At 41.4% G+C, this 25,010-nt stretch overlaps 2 protein-coding genes across 4 annotated transcripts in view; one reads left to right on the plus strand and one right to left on the minus strand.

Annotated features, from left to right (window-relative positions):
* On the minus strand, positions 1-19,660 carry LOC115164688 (calcium-binding mitochondrial carrier protein SCaMC-2-A). Of its 2 annotated transcripts, none has more exons than XM_029717422.1 (10): positions 6,796-6,954; positions 5,287-5,413; positions 5,067-5,154; positions 4,828-4,942; positions 3,349-3,507; positions 2,543-2,695; positions 2,244-2,351; positions 1,894-2,061; positions 1,652-1,802; positions 1-1,485 (listed from the first exon to the last, which is right to left on the minus strand). In XM_029717422.1, exons 1-10 carry the CDS (start codon positions 6,952-6,954, stop codon positions 1,301-1,303), a joined length of 1,413 nt encoding a protein of 470 aa, XP_029573282.1. In that variant the 3' UTR covers positions 1-1,300. The 2 variants fall into 2 exon arrangements, with proteins under 2 accessions (XP_029573282.1, XP_029573283.1); XM_029717423.1 differs by lacking the exon at positions 6,796-6,954 and adding an exon at positions 19,540-19,660 and having other exon boundaries at positions 1,301-1,485.
* Positions 15,197-25,010, plus strand: part of LOC115164689 (protein FAM102A-like) — a 19,604-nt gene continuing 9,790 nt past the window's right edge. For both annotated transcript variants that reach the window (XM_029717424.1, XM_029717425.1), the window contains exons 1-2: positions 15,197-15,689; positions 15,852-16,017. In XM_029717424.1, coding sequence (XP_029573284.1) covers positions 15,872-16,017 — 146 coding nt within the window. In that variant the 5' untranslated portion in view covers positions 15,197-15,689; positions 15,852-15,871. The remainder of the gene's footprint in view (positions 15,690-15,851; positions 16,018-25,010) is intronic.

Here is a 25,010-nt window from a genome sequence, read left to right on the forward strand (position 1 = left end):
TATTATACAATACTTTTCATTTATTTACTCAAAGAACATTGTACAAAATGGTTCATTAAAAAATGTTTAATAATTAAATTATTATTTACAAAAGTTGAAGTGAATTCCCAGTTTCAATCTAAAGTTAATGCAAAACACTCAAAAGTGTCTCCAGTATGAATTAAAGTGCATTAGTATTGCTCATCGATCTTAAAGCGCTAAAATCATGTTTGGTTTTAGGTATAAAGACATTGATTAAGTGTCCTGACAACCAAGACTCTCCTGACCTTCACTTGAGCTCAAATACAGAGATTTGCACTCAACACAGAAGTAATTATTGTACAGTTCCATAATAAACAACTAAATGTAAACAGACAAACTATTACAGCTATATATTAAGTGAAAAATATGCAGGATAGACTCAAGCAATAATGTATTGCATAGTTTCCATTGAAAACGTTTACAAAAATACATGCTCTTCAACATTGCATAAGAAGCCAATGTGATCTTATTTTGCAAACACACCCACAATACTTGTACATAATGGCTCTTCAGTTAGGTTTGATTGTTATGGATAACCACTATGAACATAAAGACAGTTAGTGCTGTGTTCTGAACAAAAAACAGACATGCCATTCTTAACTGTCATACCCAGACAATAAAAAACAAAAATAAATGGCAGTGTGAATAAATTGTCTATCTGCACCAAGTGAGAAGGGGAAATAATCACCACGTGCTTTTTCCCAATTCCTTATATTCAAGGAACATTAACGAATATATCAGGCAAATGTGGGGGGGGGGAACCAATAACTACTCAGAAAACCCATTAATGCTAAAGAAAATGTTTGAATACATCATGTTAGTCAAAAACATTTGTTGTGCATTGGGCATAACTGAAGTAGTTTCTGCTTAATGAGTCTGGTGCAGTTTGCACTGTTGCATAGCCTAATTTACTGAGTGAAACCAAAGAGAGACAGGAACATTCTTACAGTGGCACTAAACCACAAACTGGCAACAGCAAGAATTGGTCCCCAATTATAGAGTTGCTAACCAACATTCATTGTCAAATTCTGGTAATAACTCAACAATTGATCTTCTAAAATAAACAATTAAATAATAGTAGAAATAGCGATATTGAGGGACGCCGCCCCCCTCCAGTTCAGCTCACAGAGTTGATACCTTTTCTTTTCATTCTATTGTCCCTTGTTCTACTCCATCTTCTGGCATTCACAGAATGAGATGATTCCTTAGCCTCAACTTGGAGGGATCACACACACACAACTTTCAAAGCTGAACAATTCAGATGTCGTGAGTCACCTTCTCATCGCGACTTAACTCCCAGCGACATCTTCAGGTTCTCGTACACCACATAGCTGATGCTGACAGCTGGAATGACCTTCAGGAAGTTAGGGGCCAGGCCCCTGTAGAGGCCAGTGGCCCCTTCTGTCTGAATGATTTGTTTGAAGAGCCCTGACATTGTCATGTGTGGGCTGCCCTCCATCATGGCTATAGGAGAGACATGGCACACAGTCAGCATTAGAGCCAAAGATGAATACAAAGGAACAGCAAACCTGGTAGTTATTTATAACTGCATCTCAATAAAATAAGGAAGATTTAATATATTTGAAATAATATAAGCAGTGTAAATTAGGTGTAGTGTTGAAGGTCTCACCTTGTGCCTGCATGCGGGTCCTGACCAGGGCTAGGGGGTAGCTGGCCAGCTGACCACAGGAGCTGGAGACTGTGCCACAGCCAAGCAGAACTAACACTCCCGGGTCAGTACTTTTGGTGCCACACTTTTCTAACCAGGAGTTCTTCAATGTCTGTGGAAAAAAGAACAGTCAGAGAATTCCAAATGGAGCATATAATGCAGTGAAAACAGCTTTGTAAAGTCATATGCGGGTCTCTTCTTACCTCATACACAGCCAGGTCGATTCCAGCGTAGGGGATGATGCCCATCATGTTGGGGATAAAGCCCTTGTAAAAGGCACCCAGTCCCTCTCTCCTAAACATTTTCTTTGCACAGTCAGAGATGCCAGAGTACTGACCTGTCTTTCGCAAGGCAAGCCGTGTTTTCAGAACCTTGTGTTCAGAAATGAAAGACTATGAAAATCTAGCAGGTGGCATGTAATCAGATTGAAAACATTGGCATTACTAACTTATTTGCAAATCAATCATGCATTTTTGTCCTTTCTATCCTGACAACAATAATAGATATAATCATTCCAGGTCTATGCTAGGGGGGATGATTGATGGCTGCTCACCTCCATGGGGTAGATGGTGCTCTGAGCGATGACTCCAGCCATAGATCCAGCAACAAAACGCTCCAGGATGCCAAGTGTCTCCTTATCACTGCCAATCAAACGCTTGATCTGTGCCAGAGAGTGTTTCAGTTGAAAAGGAGAGAGGGGAGAAAATAAGATTGGGCAGACACTGGTTAGAACATGAACTTGGTCCTCACATCAGAAATTGAGATTAAGGAATTATAGTAATGGTTTATATACCATTTTTTTTAAAGTAATAGAAATTCTTTAAATTAAGAAAATGATATAGGAGCAAGTACCTGCTCATAAGCCATGAACTTAAGGGCAGTTTCAGGTGCAATTTTGACGATGTTCATTCCGTTCCCTCTCCACAGCGACCTCATCCCACCTTCTTTGATCATCTGGGTGAGCCCACTCATGATGCACATGTTGTTGCTACTGGAACCATGGACCTGACAAATAAAGAATATCAATGTTTATCATACAGAAGTCACATGAACAATAACACAATTAGGGCCGTATTCTGAATTGAGATCTGTGCGCTTAACTAAAATGTTCATGCACGTCTTCCATTGACGCCAATTAATGATTTACATGAAAGTCGGGCCTTTTATTCTGATAACATTTCTTCAGTTATCAGGCATAGGCATTGAGAATGGTAACATATTTGCTCAACGGGGGTGGGGATCAGTGTGGAACAAGTCAGTGTTCTGGTATCAGTTGTACCAACACAAAGATTACGCTAGACGACTTGTTCAAACAGACCCATTAACGCCAATCGGGTTACTGATCCCCACATTGCTATCACGTAAAAGCAGATCTAATCTCTCCTGATGCAGCCAATCACAACTCACCAGAGACGATGTGCTGGCTCTTAGCCACTAACATTGGTCAGCTGAATGAGCCGGTGGGAACGAACAGCCCCCAGGACTCTTGCCCTCTGTTCTGGCACTAATCTACGTACTCATTAAACCATGTATGGCTCTTAGGTAATCAATGAATAGGTAATTGAGGTCTAGGTGTACCATTACTTGGACTCAAACTGTTGTTGGGAATACAGGGCTGTCATACTATCTATTAAGACAGTAGATCAAGGGCTTCTTACCTGCATGAGTACTTTGAGTCGGTCTAAGGGGGCGGTGAATGTTCGGGACACTGCTCCTGCACCTCCGCCTGCAACCAGATGCCTCCACCACATTCCTGTCAGTTTTTCCTCTGTTGTGAAGTCATCAGGCACCATCAGATTCTCACCTACATCAAAGAGCTACAGAGAGCAGAAAGATATAGAACATGAGTATTACTTTACACTATTAGCTTCTCTTTTGGCCCAAAAGACATTGGAGTTATCTAAGAGCAGTTTGGAAGTATAAATATAGTCAAGCTATACAATAAAAAAAAAAAAAAGGGGTGACTGGACATTTTTCCAGTGTGTGTGATTTCTAAGGCCCCATGTATACACAAACCTTTCATCTAGAGGTTGGGACAGGGAAGAGTGGTATTGACAGTGAAATGTGCAGTGTGCGTCTGCCCTCATCCCTCAAAACATTGGTCACCGGTCATGAGGCTTTAGGTCAGTGATTACTTAATGTTCTGTGTTAGGAAGCAAGTTGAATTCTGTTGTTTCCTGCTCTGTTATTTCTGGGACATTTCTTTGTATGTCTTTGATGTCATGGTTCAGACTGCTGAGGGTATAGAATGGAGTGCATGTTCGCTTCTTGTAAAGCTGTCTATTACATAATGACAATGAGTCAGCCAGCGAGACTCCCCTCTCTAGACATAGCTTTGGGTACAAGTCCCTATAGAGGTGCCTTTGCAAAGCCCAAGCCAGAGTACAGGCTCTATCCCCCTGAAGCTTTACCATGCCAGAGATGACTCACCAGCTGAAAACTATTTCATGATCGCCAAGTTGATATTAAAATCATGTTATATAAGTGTGAGTAACACTACTGGCATGAGATGGTCAGGCCAAAGTGACTTGAGTGAATGCCGTGGGACATTTTCCTAGGCCTTTGTTTTAGGTGGTCATCCCATCGCCAAGCAATGCTTCTGAATACTTTTTGCCCCAGTTTGGCTTATAAATGTTGTTCTGTAGCTCTTGACACATAGGAAAGGTAAACAGGCTAAGATTTAGAGCTGGCTTTTCTTATTAAGACATAGTGCATTTCATTACCCCACCCGCATGCTGCCCAAGAACACACTGTCCTGTGAAAGTGCTTCTGGATACCGAGGGGATCATTTGAGTGTCCTCTTAACACTTTACAAACGTAATAAACATTTTACGCAAGGGATAATTAAAATTGTAATCAACATTTGATATACAAGGAGGTAATTCATGAATCATGTAAATCATGACATTACATTCAGAGTGTTCCTGTCCTATTTAAACACTAATAAGACTTAATTGGTGACGCACGTCCATTCACAGTGTTAATCTATGTAATAGGATTAACATCCCCATTCACAATTTTGAACTTTCAGGGATTTTGTCAGTGGATACAGAGTGTACTCAAATGAATGTGAAATAGAATTGTTCCCTGCTTGGTGGATAGCTAGTTCACAGGCCCCGTCCTCCAACCCTCCTCACCGTGGAGTGTTTCCAGTAGAGGGTGATCTCAGGGATGTTGTTCTCTTTGGGCTGTAGTAGAAGGTCGTTGCTCCACTCATTCCAGTCGATGGTCATTGTGCCATTCTTATCCATGCTATTGACAAAGTTGAAAACAAAACCATAAACTCTTGAGAATATGAATCAAACTGGTAACAAAAGATATACCGACAAGATTGACCAAAATCTTAAGGGAACACTGCTCCATCCTAATATCTTACCTTTGTAGGATCTTCTCGGCATGCTGCTGTGATATGTGAACACCAAGGTCCTGGAGTGACTCCATGATCTCCTTAGAATATATTTTACCTGAATCACAATGGAAGAAGACAATTCATCACCAATCAGAATTCCACCTAAATCAGAACAAAACATTTGATTTGTAGGGTAGCTAAGGCATGTCCCCAAACTGTAACAGCTGATTTGTGGATAATTGCATACCAGCTCTCCTTCTGTCCAGGCTCTTGAAGACAAGTTTCAGGTCTTTCTCATGATCTTGCAAATAGTTCACAAACTCCTCGAAGACCATCTGCCCATCCAGGTCCTTATCTGCACTTTTCACTGCTTTCTGCAGAGGCAAACAAAACCAAATGATCGACAACAGTGGCAAGGCACACTGACCTGCTTTCTATTATCAGACATTATAGAGGGGCCCATTGAAAATCAATCAACTGTAGTAAAGCCAAGACTGGGGGCTTTTCTGGAGGGGGATAATACTAATGGAATGTATTGTAAGCACCTGGAAGGAGGGTAAAGTGTGAATAATGTCATTCTCAATGGTGTCAACACCTTAATGTCCAGTCACGACAAACCATTTCAGCAATGTCTCTGAGAGGCAAAGACCACAAAGGTCATATGTTGAAAGCATGCTGACTCAAATCTAGGCTAACCTGTCCTACATTCACTGTCAAATGTGACATATGGCTGGATAGAAGGAATGTACTCTATGGGAACACTGTCACATACTGTGGTTCAATACAGTAAATCAAATATCAACACCAGCCCTATTTTAGACTAGGTAGACAGGCTTAGTGCGAGTTTGCCGGATATAGATAGATGTCCCAGGCACTATTACCCACCCCTGAAGACATGAGGACTCAAACCACAACGCCAAACTCTGCAAGCAACACCATGCCTTGCCTATGATAAGTGGGTCAAACAGTCTTGGGGGTCTTGAAGCTCCAGCCAAATCTTGCATGCAGTTATTTAATCATTCCATCATCTTTCAGTGATTTCTTCAAGCTAATTTGCAACCCCGAATCCGATGGTTTAGGGCTCCAGGTCAATGATACTTGATTATGTCAATAAGAGGGTCTTGCTGGCCAATAGTTTTAATTTGCAAGCCCTAGGAACCATCAATGTGTAGCCAAACAATAATAGTCCATCTATGCACTATTTGATCTTTTGATGATAAATAGTTGAGTTATTCAATGAACTTAAACACCTTAATGAAGTAATTAATTTTAAAAATATATTGAGGAACATCATTATGTTCAGATAGGTGCACTAAATTGCATGGGAGCACTGGGTAGGTGGAGAGTTTGACTAAACTTAGCGCGATCTGGGAAAGGTCCCAAAGAATCCGTTTATACTTTTCCTTTCGACAAACGCATAGCCCATTTATAAAATTTATTTATTAAAAAGTCATTTTAAACCCAACTGTAAACACACTGCTAACCTTACGCCTAACTTTAAATTAAGACCAAAAAGGACATTTTAGTTATGAATTTTTACTTTATAGGCCATTTTGACTTTGACTGTGGTAACCGTGACAAACAGCGAGTACAGGAAGAAGGCGTTTGTACTTCCAGGAAACTACGACAGTATGATCGTTACAAAAATGTGTAATTTTGAGGAATAGCCAAATCCAACACTCAAAATGTAAAACTTGATGTGAACCCCGCCGAAGCATAAAGACATGTAAGTAAAATAATATACTGCAAGTTTTACCTTTCTCCATTTCCGATAAGTAGAAAACTCTTGTGAAGGTAGAAACACACTCAATTTGAAGAGCGATTTCAACTCCGATGGTAATCCATTGGACTCAAAATACTCGAATTCAGTCGCATCCGAATTCGGAACAGGCACATAAAGGCACAGGCCAAGCATATTTAAAGTAAATAAATAAATAAATAGCTAGTAAGTACACCAAAGACTGTTCAACTTCGCGTGTTAATACTAAAATGCCGGTAAGGAAGTGCGTCGTGTTATAGAAACCCATGAAACCACTCCCTTTTAAAAATAGATCTATTTCATTGGCTCCTACGATGTATTTTTTCCCCCACTCGGTAACGTAATTTGCTCGACCCACCACTGTATCATTCCATTGCGCCCTTTACGCAAGATCAAGGCCAATGACCCCGCCCCCCCATAGAATAAATCCCTTTCCTGCTCCAAACTACTGTTTGTTATTCCTATATATTACCTACTTTTCTTGTTTCACCTAGTAAGCTATACATTGGGAAAATACCTAATTTGGCCCTTTTTGGTCTCACTTGATATAAAGATTTGTTATGTCTTGATTGGAATTTGTGTTAGGCCAGTAGGCTATTTTGCAGTCTATCACTGGGCTACATGATGATATACTGTACAGTGTGGCCAAAAGTTTTGAGAATGACACATATTAATTTCCAAAGTTTGCTGCTTCAGTGTCTTTAGATATTTGTCAGATGTTACTATGGAATACTGAAGTATAATTACAAGCATTTCATAAGTGTCAAAGGCTTTTATTGACAATTACATGAAGTTGATGCAAAGAGTCAATATTTGCACTGTTGACCCTTCTTTTTCAAGACCTCTGCAATCCACCCTGGCATGCTGTCAATTAACTTCTGGGCCACATCCTGACTGATGGCAGCCCATTCTTGCATAATTAATGCTTAGAGTTTGTCAGAATTTGTGGGTTTTTGTTTGTCCACCTGCCTCTTGAGGATTGACCACAAGTTCTCAATGGGATTAAGGTCTGGGGAGTTTCCTGGCCATGGACCCAACATATAGATGTTTTGTTCCCCGAGCCACTTAGTTATCACTTTTGCCTTATGGCAAGGTGCTCTATCATGCTGGAAAAGGCATTGTTCGTCACCAAACTGTTCCTGGATGGTTAGGAGAAGTTGCTCTCGGAGGATGTGTTGGTACCATTCTTTATTCATGGCTGTGTTCTTAGGCAAAATTGTGAGTGAGCCCACTCCCTTGGCTGAGAAGCAACCCCACACATGAATGGTCTCAGGATGCTTTACTGTTGGCATGACACAGGACTGATGGTAGCGCTCACCTTGTCTTCTCCGGACAAGCTTTTTTCCGGATGCCCCAAACAATCGGAAAGAGGATTCAGAGACAATGACTTTACCCCAGTCCTCAGCAGTCTAATCCCTGTACCTTTTGCAGAATATCAGTCTGTCCCTGATGTTTTTCCTGGAGAGAAGTGGCTTCTTTACTGCCCTTCTTGACACCAGGCCATCCTCCAAAAGTCTTCGCCTCACTGTGCGTGCAGATGCACTCACACCTGCCTGCTGCCATTCCTGAGCAAACTCTGTACTGGTGGTGCCCCAATCCCGCAGCTGAATCAACTTTAGGAGATGGTCCTGGCGCTTGCTGGACTTTCTTGGGTGCCCTGAAGCATTCTTCACAACAATTGAACCGCTCTCCTTGAAGTTGTTGATGATCCGATAAATGGTTGATTTAGGTGCAATCTTACTGGCAGCAATATCCTTGCCTGTGAAGCCCTTTTTGTGCAAAGCAATGATGACGGCACGTGTTTCCTTGTAGGTAACCATGATTGACAGAGGAAGAACAATGATTCCAAGCACCACCCTCCTTTTGAAGCTTCCAGTCTGTTATTCGAACTCAATCAGCATGACAGAGTGATCTCCAGCCTTGTCCTCGTCAACACTCACACCTGTGTTAACAAGAGAATCACTGACATGATGTCAGCTGGTCCTTTTGTAGCAGGGCTGAAATGCAGTGGAAATGTTTTTGGGGGATTCAGTTAATTTGCATGGCAAAGAGGGACTTTGCAATTAATTGCAATTCATCTGATGACTCTTCATAACATTCTGGAGTATATGCAAATTGCCATCATACAAACTGAGGCAGCAGACTTTGTGAAAATTAATGTGTGTCATTCTCAAAACTTTTGGCTACGACTGATGTCATTTGAATTATTATTTTTTGAAAATATGAATCATTGTTTGTCATTCTCTATTGTCATTCAAAGTTGATGGATTCTACCAACAGACGGAATAATGGCAAATACATTCAAAGATGGCCTGAGTTCAACCAACATATAATAATAGCAACTTTCTGAGAATGTCCAGCTTAGACAGAACAGACAAGCAGTTCCTTGAACCTGTATGTTCCTTGGATTATTATTCAGCCCAAGTCAAGTTATGTGTTTAATACCAATATTCTAGGAGGACTACATAGCAGAATTGATGCAGTAAATGGGCTGTGTGATAATTTGCTTTTCTCTCGCACTAAAGAGAATAAAAAGTAATCAACAGATTTAAAAAACTTTTAATATGTGCATTTTAATATTATTTTTTTACATGGGGGTTGTATGTCCTGCAAAGGTCTGCACTTGTCCCACCAGACACTAAAGAACATCATGAAGTTGTGTAGTAGAATGATGAAAACATGCCCAGATTTAAATGCCAGGGGACCAGCGCCAAGTACGATTTGCGTTTGGAAGTGTCATGTTGCATTTGAACCATTGTTGACATTTTGTTGGTGGTCCAGTCTGAGGGTATGCACAAATTATGGAGTGTGGAAGTAGAAAACACAGAGAGGTGCTGCAGATAATTAACAGAGACAAGTGCAGGTAATTATATAAACAGTAATAACATGTTTTGCAGGATACGTTTTATGGGACCCATTGGTCTATTGACATGGGTAGCCCTTCCCTGCAGTCAAATTTCCTAGTGGCCTCATGGGTGGAATGTTAATAATGTTAATTATGAAAAAATATTAATATTTTGTCAAACGGTTTTGTTATATTTCAGTCTTCTGTGATGTACAGTGGGCGGAAAAAGTATTTGATCCCCTGCGGATTTTGTACGTTTGCCCACTTACAAAGAAATTATCAGTCTATAATTTTAATGGTAGGTTTATTTGAACAGTGAGAGACAGAATAACAACAAAAAAATCCAGAAAAACGCATGTCAAACATTTTATAAAATTATTTGCATTTTAAATGAGGGAAATAAGTATTTGACCCCTCTGCAAAACATGACTTAGTACTTGTTGGCAAAACCCTTGTTGGCAATCAGACGTTTATTGTAGTTGGTCACCAGGTTTGCACCCATCTCAGGAGGGAATTTGTCCCACTCCCTTTTGCAGATCTTCTCCAAGTCATTAAGGTTTTGAGGCTGACGTTTGGCAACTCGAACCTTCAGCTCCATCCACAGATTTTCTATGGGATTAAGGTCTGGAGACTGGCTAGGCCACTCCAGGACCTTAATGTGCTTCTTCTTGAGCCACTCCTTTGTTGCCTTGGCCGTGTGTTTTGGGTCATTGTCATGCTGGAATACCCATCCACGACCCATTTTCAATGCCCTGGCTGAGGGAAGGATGTTCTCACCCAAGATTTGACGGTACATGGCACCGTCCATCGTCCCTTTGATGCGGTGAAGTTGTCCTGTCCCCTTAGCAGAAAAACACCCCCAAAGCATAATGTTTCCACCTCCATGTTTGACGGTGGAGATGGTGTTCTTGGGGTCACAGGCAGCATTCCTCCTCCTCCAGACACGGCGAGTTGAGTTGATTAAGAGCTCCATTTTGCTCTCATCTGACCACAACACTTTCACCCAGTTGTCCTCTGAATCATTCAGATGTTCATTGGCAAACTTCAGACGGGCGTGTATATGTGTTCTTGAGCAGGGGGACCTTGCGGGCGCTGCAGGATTTCAGTCCTTCACGGCGTAGTGTGTTACCAATTGTTTTCTTGGTGACTATGGTCCCAGCTGCCTTGAGATCATTGACAAGATCCTCCCGTGTAGTTATAGGCTGATTCCCCACCGTTCTCATTATCATTGCAACCCCACGAGGTGAGATCTTACATGGAGCCCCAGGCCGAGGGATATTGACAGTTTGTGTTCCTTCCATTTGCGAATAATCGCACCAAATGTTGCCACCTTCTCACCAAGCTGCTTGGCGATGGTCTTGTAGCCCATTCCAGCCTTGTGTAGGTCTACAATCTTGTCCCTGACATCCTTGGAGAGCTCTTTGGCCTTGGCCATGGTGGAGAGTTTGGAATCTGATTGACTGATTGCTTCTGTGGACAGGTGTCTTTTTTTTTTTACAGGTAACAAGCTGCTGTTAGGAGCCCTCCATTTAAGAGTGGGCTCCTAATCTCAGCTCATTACCTGTATAAAAGACAACTGGGAGCCAGACATTTTTCTGATTGAGAGGGGGTCAAATACTTATTTCCCTCATTAAAATGCAAATCAATTTATAACATTTTTGACATGCGTTTCTCTGGATATTTTTGTTGTTATTCTGTCTCTCACTGTTCAAATAAACCTACCATTAAAATTATAGACTGATCATTTCTTTGTCAGTGGGCAAACGTACAAAATCAGCAGGGGATCAAATACTTTTTCCCCCCCACTAAAGTGTAACATTGGGACGCAAACTCAAAATCGAACACATTTCAACTATATCTGATATGGTCCAGGTGTCTTGTTTTTTTTAAGCCCATAACCATGTGTGTGAGGTGTATACTTCTGTTTTAAAGTAGATTTATTTAAGACTACCAAGAAACACTGTGTGACCCTGATTTAGCCCACTGCTGTAAAAGGTTGTGTTTTCATTAAAAGACACCTCCCCCTCATAATCTGTACCCCAAAACAATTCTCAGTAAATGTAAATAGTACCATATGAAAAGGTGTAATGTAAATGTTTAAGTGTCAAACATGAGTTCTAATGAGAATTTATGGTCGGTAGTCTCGGTACATATGTACTATTCAAAGAACATGGCACCTCTTAGGCAATAAAATCTTTAGAGATTGCAATAACTCTGGGACAATAATAGTTCGGCAGGCAAGCTTCAGGGATACCAATTTGGAGTTACAGGGCGTTTTGGCATACCTAGATTCCAGTGCAAGCCCAGTGCTAGCAGGACCTCATCACAATGAGCATTCCAATGAAACTGAAAAGGGCAGCCCTTTAATTGTTTAGCATCTCTCTGCCACCTGTAACGTCACAGGCATTTTAATAATTATTGTTTTAGCAAGGTGAAAGCAAATTGACCAACTTATAAGAATAATGTACACTACATGACCAAAAGTATGTGGACCCCTGCTCGTCGAACATCTCATTCCAAATCAAATTTTATTGGTCACATACACATGTTTAGCAGATGTTATTGCAGGTGTAGTGAAATGCTTGTGTTTCTAGCTCCAACAGTGCAGTAATATCTAACAAATAATATCTAAACATTTCACAACAATACACAATTCTAAGGTAAAGGAATGGAATTCAGAATATATAAATATTTGGATGAGCAATGTTGGAGTGGCATAGACTAAAATACAGTAGAATCGAAAACAATACAGTATATACACATTTGAGATTAATAATGTTGACATACTTTGCATTACTCAAGTGACTAGTGTTCCATTTTTAAAGTGGCCAGTGATTTCAAGTCTATGTATATAGGGCAGCAGCCTCTAAGGTACTAGTGATGGCTTTTTTACAGTCTGATGGCCTTGAGATTGAAAAACAGCTTCTGTCTCTCGGTCCCAGCTTTGATGCACCTGTACTGACCTTTCCTTCTGGATGATAGCGGGGTGAACAGGCATTGGCTCAGGTGGTTGTTGTCCTTGATGATCTTTTTGTCCTTTCATGGGAATTAATATGGAGGTGGTCCTCCGTTTGCTGCTATAACAGCCCCTACTCTGCTGGGAAGGCTTTCCACTAGATGTTGGAACATTGCTGCAGGGACTTGCTTCCGTTCAAACAAAAGCATTAGTGAGGTTGGGCACTGATGTTTGGCGATTAGACCTGGCTTTAGTCAGCGTTCTAATTCATCCCAAAGGTGTTCGATGGAGTTGAGGTCAAGTATCTGTGCAGGCCAGGCAAGTTCTTCCACTCCGATCGCGACAAACCATTTCTGTATGGACCTCGCTTTGTGCATGGGGGCATTGTCATGCTGAAACAGGAAATGGCCTTCCCCAAACTGCTGCCACAAAGTTGGAAGCACAGAATAGTCTAGAATGTCATTGTATGCTGTAGCATTAAGATTTCCCTTCACTAGAACTAAGGGGCCTAACCCGAACCATGAAAAACAGCCCCAGACCATTATTCCTCCTCCACCAAACTTTAGTTGGCACTATGCAGGTAGCGTACTCCTGACATCCACCAAACCCAGATCCGTCTGTCGGACTGCCAGATGGCGAAGTGTGATTCATCACTCCAGAGAACGCGTTTCCACTGATCCAGAGTCCAATGGCAGCGAGCTTTACACCACTCCAGCTGACGCTTGACATTGCGCATGGTGATCTTAGGCTTGTGTGCGGCTGGTCGGCCATGGAAACCCATTTCAAGAAGCTCCCGACGAACAGTTCTTGTGGTGACATTGCTTCCAGAGGCAGTTTGGAAGTCGGTAGCGAGTGTTGCAACCGAGAACAGACAATTTTTACGCGCTTCAGCACTCGGTGGTCCCGTTCTGTGAGCTTGTGTGGCCTACAGTACCACTTCGTGGCTGAGCCGTTGTTGCTCCTAGACGTTTCCACTTCACGATAACAGCACTTACAGTTGACCGGGGCCACTCTAGCAGGGCAGAAATTTGACTTGTTGGAAAGGTGGCATCATATGACGGTGCCACATTGAAAGTCACAGAGCTCTTCAGAAAGGCCATTCTACTGCCAGTGTTTGTCTATGTAGATTGCATGGCTATGTGCTCGGTTTTATACATCTGTCAGCAACGGGTGTGGCTGAAATAGCCAAATCCTCTAATTTGAAGGGGTTGTCCACATACTGCATCTCATTATGTTCAGTAATATCACTTGAAATGTACGTCAAGTGATTCAAATATTACAGGGTGCAAGTGCAACCATGATTCCGTGTACAGGACACTTAATCTATGATGACACTGTCTGATAAAAAAAACGTCTTTGGCACAGTTTGTAAGTCTCAACATTCTGTCCTATAACACCACAGAATGTGCTGGTTTCAAATCAATTTCTCTCCCCCACCAGAACTGAAGTAGAATATCTTTTAAATGTAACCACTCAGATGCAAATGCAACTTTGAAACATGTAGGGGCTGGAGGAAACAAGAAAATGTCCATGACAAAAGTAATTGTAGCCCTAAAATAATTCCCTTTTATTTGTAGAATCATGTTTTCAAAAATGGTAATCTTTGCAAACACTATTCTAATACAAAAGGATGATTATACTTTGAAGCAGTTATTGCACCCATAGCACATATTTCATCTTAGATTTGAATGAACACAGAAAGCTCCAGTTAGTGTTGGGATTAAGACATGAAAAGAGAGCAAGGATTTTAGTCCAAGCAGGCCATGTTGTAGGCCTATTTAGATACCTCTATCACTTCCCTGTGGCATGGTCTTGTTATGACATGTAGCAATAGCAGTTTGAAAGTAAGTATTGACCTGTGTCTGTATATAGTCAAACAAATTGAATAAATAAAATACATTAGCTATAAAAATACAATGTTTCCCATATGACATATCCGGATTTACAGAATGACAGAGGGAGAACGTTCAATAACTAAAACCTGTCTAAGCATAATGAGAAGAACATGTGTGTTTTAGAGGTTGGTTTATACACACACACACACACACACACACACACACTCTCTCTCTGTTGGAAAAGTACTCAATTGTCTTACTTGAGTAAAAGTAAAGATACCTTAATAGAAAAATCACTCAAGTAAAAGTCACCCAGTAAAATACTGCATGAGTAAAAGTCTAAAAGTATTTGGTTTTAAATACTTAAGTATCAAAAGTAAATCCTCAAATGTTCTTAAGTATCAAAAGTAAAAGTAATATTAAATTCCTTATATTAAGCAAACCAGACAGAACAATTTTCATTTTATTTATGGTTAGCCAGGGGCACGCTCCTAAACTCAGACAATTTACAAACAATGCATTTGTGTTTAGTGAGTCCCTCAGATAAGAGGCAGTAGATGATCAGGGATGTTCTCTTGGTAAGTGTGGGAATTTGACAATTTTCCTGTCCTGCTAAGCATTCAAAATGTAAAGAGAACTTTTTGGTGTCAGGGAAAATGTACGGAGTAAAAAGTACATGATTTTCTTTAGGAATGTAGTGAAGTAAAAGTTGTCAAAAATATAAATAGCAAGTAAAGTACAGATACCCCAAAAAACTACATAAGTAGTACTTTCAAGTACTTTACACATAGGCTACTGAGCGGATGTTTATAGTTATCGTCCTGAGACGTACCTCTCCACCTCTTATGCATAGCCACAAGGGGTCGTATTCACCTCGTCGATGGGAGCACCAGCCTACACAATCAGTGAGCAAAAGCATCCAGGGGCGGACCTAATTGAGCAATTTTGGTATTGGTTCGTAGTATACTAGAACCATACCCAATTTACTGTGTGGGTTACCGGTGGCATGTCAATTGCATTTTTTCTAGCTTTAGCTTGCGATATGTGGAAAAGAGAGAAAATGTCATGATAAAAGAATTAGAGGCTGTTTGAACAGAAAAGTGCCTGAAAAATGTGGTTATTGTTCTACATTGTATTGTACTCCAAGATTTCAAGACTGGTCAGTAGTCAGTCAAGAGCATTTGAGTCAGCATCGCATCAAGCACACAGAAGAAAAAGTTGTGAGGTGCCAATACACACTGTGGTCGGTCTCAAGGTATGTAACCAATGTTTTGTAATGGTAAGTCATATCAGATTGTTTCAGTGGGTTATAGTCACCACATCTGTTTCGAATTTAATAGGCTGAATAAATAGTGTAGGCTGTTTTAATCTCTAAACGTTGCCATCATCAGCTATATCGTTTTGTCATTGTTTACAGGTCCATTACAATACCCTTCAATGGCTTTTTTTGCGAAAAAGAAGAAATTCAAGTTTCAGACACATTTGACATTGGAGGAGCTGACTGCTGTGCCTTTCGTGAACGGGGTATTGTTCTGCAAGCTGACATTGTTGGACGGTGGAGACTTTGTTGCAACTTCATCAAGGTAGAATGTTGCTTTGTGTTTGCTGTGCGCATGCCGCATGGCCAATATAGCAAACTTACCAAACTGCAGTCATAATGTTAACTTTAAATGCTTCATACCACTCTTACCCCAGCATAACGTTGTTTTTACTGCATTGTTAGTAAACAATGTCTGTGTACAAATAATTTCAAAGTATGTCTAACACTGTTGGATTTATGTCAGTCATTGCTAGGGTTGCAAAATTCCAGGAACTTAAAAAAAATTCCCTGTTTTACCCAAAATCCTGGTTGGAGGATAAGCAGAATGTCTGGAAACCTCCAACCAGGATTTCTGGAAAACCAGGACATTTTATTGAAAGTTCCTGGAATTGTGCAACCCTAGCATTACATCCTATTAAGAATTAAAAAGGGAAACCCAGACGCGAGCTGCCCAGTGACGCGAGTTTACCAGACGAGCTAAATTCCTTTTATGCTCACTTCGAGGCAAGCAACACTGAAACATGCATGAGAGCACCAGCTGTTCTGGATGACTGATAATGCTCTCGGTAGCCGATGTGAACTTAACCTTTAAACAGGTCAACATTCACAAAGCTGCTGGGCCAGACGGATTACCAGGACGTATACTCAAAGCATGCGTGGACCAATTGTCAAGTGTCGTCCCTGACCGAGTCTGTAATACCTACATGTTTCAAGCAGACCGACATAGTCCCTGTGCCCAAGGAAGCGAAGGTAACCTGCCTAAATGATTACCGCCCCGTGGCACTCACGTTGGTAGCCATGAAGTGCTTTGAAAGGCTGGTCATGGCTCACATCAACAGCATTCTCCCGGACACCCTAGCCCCACTCCAATTCACATACCGCCCCAACAGATCCACAGATGATGCAATCTATATTGCACACCACACTACCCTTTGTCACCTGGACAAAAGGAACACCTATGTGAGAATGCTGTTCATTGACTACAGCTCAGCGTTCCCTCAAAGCTCATCACTAAGCTAAGGAAGCTGGGACTAAACGCCTCCCTCTGCAACTGGATCCTGGACTTCCTGACGGGCCACCCACAGGTGGTAAGAGTAGGCAACAACACGTCTGCCACGCTGATTCTTAATACTGGGGCCCCTCAGGGGTGTGTACCTAGTCCCCTCCTGTATTCCTTGTTCACCCATGACTGCGTGGCCAACACCATCATTAAGTTTGCTGACAACACAAGTGGTAGGCCTGATCACCGACAACAATGATACGGCCTATAGGGAGGAGGTCAGAACTGGCAGTGTGGTGCCAGGACAGCAACCTCTCCCTTAATGTGAGCAAGACAAAGGAGCTGATCGTGAACTACAGGAAAAGGCGGGCCGAACAGGCCCCCATTAACATCGACGGGGCTGTAGTGGAGCAGGTCGAGAGTTTCAAGTTCCTTGGTGTCCACATCACCAACTTACTATCATGGTCCTAACATACAAAGACAGTCGTTGAGAGGGCACAACAAAACCTTTCCCCCTCAGGAGACCGAAAAGATTTGACATGGTTCCCCAGATCCTCAAAAGGTTCTACAGCTGCACCATCGAGAGCATCCTAACCGGTTGCATCACCGCCTGGTATGGCAACTGCTCGGCATCTGACCATAAGGCGCTACAGAGGGTAGTGAGAACGGCCCAGTACATCACTGGGGCCAAGCTTCCTACCATCCAGGACCTATACAATAGGCGGTGCCAGAGGAAAGCCCATAAAATTGTCGGAGACTCCAGTCACCCAAGTTAGACTTTTCTCTGCTACCGCATGGCAAGCGGTACCGAAGCGCCAAGTCTTGGACCAAAAGGCTCCTCAACCGGACATTGACTGACCCCCCCCCACCAGTACACTGCTGCTACTCGCTGTTTTATCTATGCATAGTCACTTCACCCCCAACTACATGTACAAATTAGCTCAGCTAACCTGTACCCCGCACACTGACTCGGTACCCCCTGTATATGGCCTCGTTATTCTTATTGTGTTACTTTTTATTTTAGTCTACTTGGTAAATCTTTTTTTAACCAACAGTGCAGTTGATTCGGCGCATGTGACAAAGTTTGGTTTGATCCATATCTCCATCCTATGGTCTTGAGACTGGTTAGCCAACCATCCTTCAGCTTTTATAGCAAACCTAGCTATACATTAAAATGGTGGTATGTCAATTCTTCCATAGTAGGCATTATACCTTGGCGAGTAGAAAGGGTCAGAAGCAATTTCAACGAACCTGTTCTTGCCGATACTTTCTTAGTTCGATTTGGAAGAAAATCATATCTTCTCTGTTCAGTTGCAGGTGGTTCTTAATTAAAAAAGCAGAATATTCTGAAACCTTTGTATCGAGTGAGAAATTCCTCTTGCATGTGTGTAGATCTTTTAGATTGGACTGTGATGCGCTGTCATCTACTTCTATACGTGGCCGCGGCTGTGTAGCTTAATAAGAACCGGCTTTATGCCAGATGTCCACCAGAAGCATATACGTTTTGTTTTGCCAGATGAATGACTTCCGCTGGAACGCAAAGTGTTTCATCTGGTATAAAGCCTCATGTCCACCAGATACATCGAACTCTTTGCGTTCCAGCAGTAGTCATTCATTGTCAATGCAGCAGTCCGCAACACTATGTTGGGGACGCTTCACTGGGCTGCAGTGCGTTCTGTGTACCGCATGCGTTCAATGTTTTCAACTTATGCGTTGCTTTACCGTGCAGTGCTACAAACAGAAGTACACACAGACTCCAACTAGCTAGCTTTTAGCTAGTTGAAAAGCGAAGCACGCGCATCAAGTACGGAAAATGCGGCCTAGACGTCCGGCAAAACGCATGTGCATTGGGCATGACAGCTACTATGGAAGAATTGACATATTGCCGTTAATGTATAGTAAACAAATGGCAGTGCTGCTGCATAGCTGAAAAACGAATCAAGGGCTTGAATATGCCAAGCCATTGATACAGCCTTAATGAACCCTTTAACGTCCAATGTTACATACACGTAAGTGTCTTTAAACACCTGGTAACGTGTCTGTACGAAATCAAATTATAAAATAACACCACTCTTCTAGATGAGATCCTAATAAACTTTTTTGTAATTAATAAACCGGAAACCATCACTCTAAATGGCACGCATCTGTAGCTTTCAACACGGCAGTTTTGCTCCTCTGAAACAGTCTCGTACATTGTCAAAAAGAGAGTTTATAAAATTCAATGCATGCAAAATGCTCATTAGATTTTCAGAGACAACAGAGAATTTCTTAAGCAAAATATTTATTTTTGCCAAAGTATAGCCACTTAATTCTTGTTGCGGTCGTTCAGTGATGCAAACCACACTTTATGTAGCCCAAGATGTACTCTTAAGGAGTATACCGTTACATCTTAAGGTCAAAGTACCTTGTATGTTATTTTCAGAGGTAGACTGGCTCTCGCAGACAAGACAGCCAAATACTCCATCTAAACGTGAATCGATTCTCAATTGCGATACGGTTATAGAAACATAAAGCACTTTAATATCATATCAAAAATAATTTCATAAATGCAAAATATACACTTACTGTACACTTAACCGACTTGATCACAGTTGCAGCCGACAGTGTTTTTCGTTTCTGATGGTCTTCTTCCATTACACACAGGTGTTCGGAGCATGCTAGATAGCTTATTAGCACAGGTGGTCCCTGTCTTCCGTAAACCCACGCTGTAACATGGAGATATGGCCGGGTGGGGACAATAACCCTATAAAAGTTGTATCAATTTGAACTTTTTTTTTTTTTTTTGCTAAAATGAACTAAGGTCCTTGGGCTTACAAAACTGTACCGCAAGCTTCTCGTGTTAATGTTCAAACAAAACCGAACCGCAAGCTTCACGTGTTAATGTTCAAACAAAACTCCCTTGTACAGAAGACACCTTCGTCAAATTACTTAGTGCATTCGGAAAGTATTCAGACCTTGACATTTTCCACATTTTGTTACATTAGTCTTATTCTGAAATGGATTAGATATTTTTTTCTCCCTCATCTAGACATTTCAAATTTACATAAGTATTCAGACCCTTTACTCAGCACTTTGTTGAAGCACCTTTGGCAGCAATTGCAGATTTGCGTCTTCCTGGGTATGACGCTACAAGCTTGGCACACCTGTATTTGGGGAGTTTCTCCCATTCTTGTCTGCAGATCCTCTCAAACTCTGTCAGATGGGGAGCGTCACTGCACAGCTATTTTCAGGTCTCTCCAGAGATGATAGAGTTCAAGTCCAGGCTCTGGCTGGGCCACTCAAGGACATTCAGAATGAGTTCAATCTTGGTTTCATCACACCAGAGAATATTGTTTCTCATGGTCTGAGTCCTTTAGGTAGCTTTTATCAAACTCCAGGCAGGCTGTCATGTGCCTTTTTTACTGAGGAACGGCTTCCATCTGGCCACTAACATAAAGGCCTGATTTGGTGGAGTGCTGCAGAGATGATTCTCCCATATCCACCTAGGAACTCTGGAGCTCTGTCAGTGACCATCAGGTTCTTGGTCACATCCTTGAACAAGGCCCTTCTCCCCCGATTGCACAGTTTGGCCGGGCGGCCAGCTCTAGGAAGAGTCTTGGTGGTTGCAACCTTCCATTTAAGAATGATGGAGGCCACTGTGTTCTTAGGGACCTTCAAAGCTGTTGAAATGTTTTGGGTCCCTTCCCCAGATCTGTGCCTCAACACAATTCTGTCTCAGAGCTCTCGGACAATTCATTCGACCTCATGGCTTGGTTTTTTCTCTGACGTGCGCTGTCAACTGTGGGACCTTTATATAGACAGGTGTGTGCCTTTACAAATCATGTCCAATCAATTGAATTTACCACCGGTGGACTCCAATCAAGTTGTAGAAACATCACAAGGATGATCAATGGAAACAGGATGCACCTGAGCTCCATTTTTGAGTCTCATAGCAAAGGGTCTGAATACTTATGTAAATAAGGTATTTCAGTTTTTTTATTTTATACATTTGCAAAAATGTCTAAATTTGATCAATTTTAGAATAAGGCTATAATGTAACAGAATGTGAAATGTGTAATGAACTGAGAGTCATGATTAAGGGCTAACATTTTTATGATGCTTTATATACAATTACATTGTTTGTATATCACGTCAAATAATAAACATCTACATTAAGTCTGGATTTCTTTATTAAAGATATAGTTGAGTGTTAACTGTCTATGGGTCCCAATTTACACGTGAAAAAAGTGAGCAAACTGCCCTTAATTGTAACATATCTGACAGACACCAATGAGAGTGGGAAGTTTTGAATACTGCAAGTCAGACTGGTTGAACAATTACCATTTTCTCAAAAGTATTGTTTGTTAATATTTGCATAGAGTGAGCACTGTGTATTTATTCTCTGGCGGGTTGTATTTCATACATGGGGTGCATGGAAATTTTGCAATGCACAAATAAGGACACACTGAAGATAAACAACTTGTGCAATATATATGATACTGCTTTTATAACTTGGGTTTCAGAAATAATGAGTTATATTTCATGATTAATGTTTAGGTTTTAGTGCAAGCAGTTCACAATGCAGAAATAGATATTGTTGAAACTGGGTGGTTTGCACTCCTTTCTACCCGATGTTACATATATGAAACATTGCATAACTATTGCAAGGAGTGTTGATTTGTTTTCTTCAGAAATGCTATTAGGGGTTTCCTTTGGCAGTCCTAACCACTGCTTAATGTTCACGCAAGTAAAACTGGGTCCTGGTTTCTAGGGGTCAAACTTCCTCCTCTGGTTTAGAACCTAGGTCATTGTTTACTTTAGTAATATAAATGGGAACAAAATGATTCCGGTATTTGATCTGGGAGTGTTTGTTTTAGAGTGTGCTGGGGAGGAAAGGGATGCTCCTCTGGGGATTTCAGTGTTTGGTAGAGGGGTGTGTGACTTCACACACTGACCTAAAGATGAAAGGTAGCTGCACAAAAACAAGATTTAGGGGGACCTGTGTTATGTCTCTTGGATCTGAGGTCATCAGCGTATTTGTCCTAGATGTCCAGAGAACACCCCCCCACTTTATTTTAATTTATAGGATTCATATAAACATCTGATTTGGACCAAACTTCTAACAATGAATGAGACATGAGGAATCCAAAGAAATTGTCAAAAGCCACCCACAGAAGCCCTCCCCCCTCCCCCCCCCCCCCCCCCCCCCACACACACACACCCCACGCCAAACCCAACATGTATACAGTATCAATTCTCGGACAAGTAGTATGGAGCTGCAGCTCGGCGTATTCTTTCTTCATCCTATCAAATGTATTCTCAGTGAATTTCATTTTTTATGTTCAGAGAAATTAGTCATTGAAGTTGTTAGGTTTATGGCCCATCGCACATCCTGATATTACCAGGTTCTGACCACTAGATGTGGCTGTTCCTGCTATTAGTTTTTATTTTATTGTATTTTTTAAGATTCCCCCACCATTCCTTTGGACTTTCCGATAGGCACTCTGTAGAGAACCATATGATGCAGTAAGCCCTAATTGAACTTCTGAACTGTGTAGGGCCTTTGAAAGAGCACAAAAACAAACTAAATAATCATGATAATGCTTACTATGATTACTGTTCACCGGATGTTTTTCTCCTATGCCTGTTGTCATTGATAAACACATAGAGTTAAAAAGAATGTTGCCCTCCACTCCACTTCCCCTGCAATGATACAAGACCCGGGTGTGCTGTGCACCCCTTTTAAGTCTCTTTTTGAGGATTATATAACAGATTGGATGGAGACAATTTATCTGCTTGAGTTATCTGGCAATTCTGTCTCTGGTTTATCTCTGTAACCCAAGTGCAGGAAACAAGGTCTACTCAGAAACACAGAGACTGATGGACCATTGGTGGTCCCAATGTCTTTGATAGAGATTGTGTGTTATCATAGGGCCTGGGGAGTACAGAACTCCCTTTGTTCTGTTGTTGCCTGAAATATACTGACCAAAAATATAAACGCAACATGCAACAATTTCAAATATTTTACTGAGTTACAGTTCGTATAAGGAAATCAGTCAATTGAAATAAATGAATTAGGCCCTAATCTATGGATTTCACATGACTGGCCAGGGGTGCAGCCATGGGTAGTCAGGCCCAGCCAATCAGAATACATTTTTCCCCACAAAAGGGTTTTATTAAAGACAGAAATACTTCTCAGCACCCCCTCTCAGGCGATCCCGCAGGTGGAGAAGCCGGATGTGGAGATCCTAGGCTGGTGCGGTTACACGTGGTCTGTGGTTGTGAGGCCTGTTGGACGCACTGCCAAATTCTCTAAAACGATGGTAGAGAAATGAGCAATTGCATGCTCCCTCAACTTGAGACATCTAGCGTTGTGTTCTGTGACAAAACTTCACATTTTAGTGGCCTTTTATTGTCCCCAGCACAAGCTGCACCTGTTTAATGATCATGCTGTTTAAACAGGCTAAGGTCTATTTTTCTCCACTTCCTGTCTGACTGATGTGTCCAAGTAAACTGCTTGTTACTCAGGCCCAAATGTTAAAATAACATAACACAATTGATATGGTAGGAGAAAATCCAAAGAAAAACCAACCAGAATTGTCTTTTTGAGAGCCCATACTCTTTCAATGGAAAGCTATGGGTCCTATGCAATTCCAGCTCCCAGATTGCAATTCCTATGGCTTCCACTAGATGTCAACAGTCTTTGTTCAAGATTTCAGGCTTGTTTCTTCCCAAACGAGGAAGAATTTAGTTTTGGTACTGGGAGTCAGAGTTGGAAATCAGTCTGTGCGTGCACTTGCTAATTTTACTTTTCTATTGAACATACTTCTTTCTGTATGACATATTATAGTTTAATTACATTTTAGGGTACCTGAGGATTAAATAAAACTGTATTTTGACTTGTTTTAGCAGTAGCTTTTTGGATTCCTTTCTCTGCATATTGAACGAGTGGATTACTCAAATCGATGGCGCCAACTAAACAGACTTTTTGGGATATAAAGAAGGATTTTATTTAACAAAACGACCATGCATGTTGTAGCTGGGACTCTTGGGATTGCAAATCACAGGAAGATTTTCAAGAAGTAAGTGAATATTTAATCGCTATTTGTGATTTTATGAAGCCTGTGCTGGTTGAAAAATATTTTTATATGGGGTGCCATCCTCAATCAATTGCATGGCATGCTTTCTCTGTAAAGCCTATTGTAAATCGGGCAATGCAGTTAAATTAACAAGAATTTAAGCTTTTAACCGATATAAGACACCTAGATATTTAATATCCATAATTTTTATGATTATTTATTTGAATTGTGCGCCCTCCAATTTCACCGGAAGTTGTCGACAGGTGTCCCGCTTGCAGGTCGCCTATCCCAGACAGGATTTATTAATCAACTTCTTGATATGCCACACGTGTCAGGTGGATGAACTATATTGGCAAAGGAGAAATGCTCACTAACAGGGATGTAAAGAAAATTGTGCTCAAAATTGGAGAGAAATATGCTTTTTGTCCATATGGTTTTACATAAGTAAAACCAAGCTATGAGATCGAAGGAATTGTCCGTAGAGCTCTGAGACAGGATTGTGTTGAGGCACAGATCTGGGGAAGGATACCAAACAATTTATGCAGCATTGAAATTCCCCAAGAACAGTGGCCTCCATAATTTTTAAATGGAAGAAGTTTAGAACCACCAAGACTCTTCCTAGACCTGGCTGCACGGCCAAACTGAGCAATCAGGGGAGAAGGGCCTTGGTCAGGGAGGTGACCAAGAACCCAATGGTCTTTCTGACAGAGCTCCAGAGTTTCTCTGTGGAGATGGGAGAACCTTCCAGAAGGACAACCATCTCTGCAGCACTCCACCAATCAGCCCTCTATGGTAGAGTGGCCAGGCGGAAGCCACTCCTTAGTAAAAGGCACATGACAGCCCGCTTGGAGTTTGCCAAAAGGCACCTAAAGGACTCTCAGACTATGAGAAACAAGATTCTCTGGTCTGACGAAACCTTGAACTTTTTTGCCTGTATGTCAAGCGTCACATCTGGAGTAAATCTCTACTGTAAAGCAT

Source organism: Salmo trutta, chromosome 27 (assembly GCF_901001165.1).
Source record: "Salmo trutta chromosome 27, fSalTru1.1, whole genome shotgun sequence".
NCBI lineage: Eukaryota > Metazoa > Chordata > Actinopteri > Salmoniformes > Salmonidae > Salmo > Salmo trutta.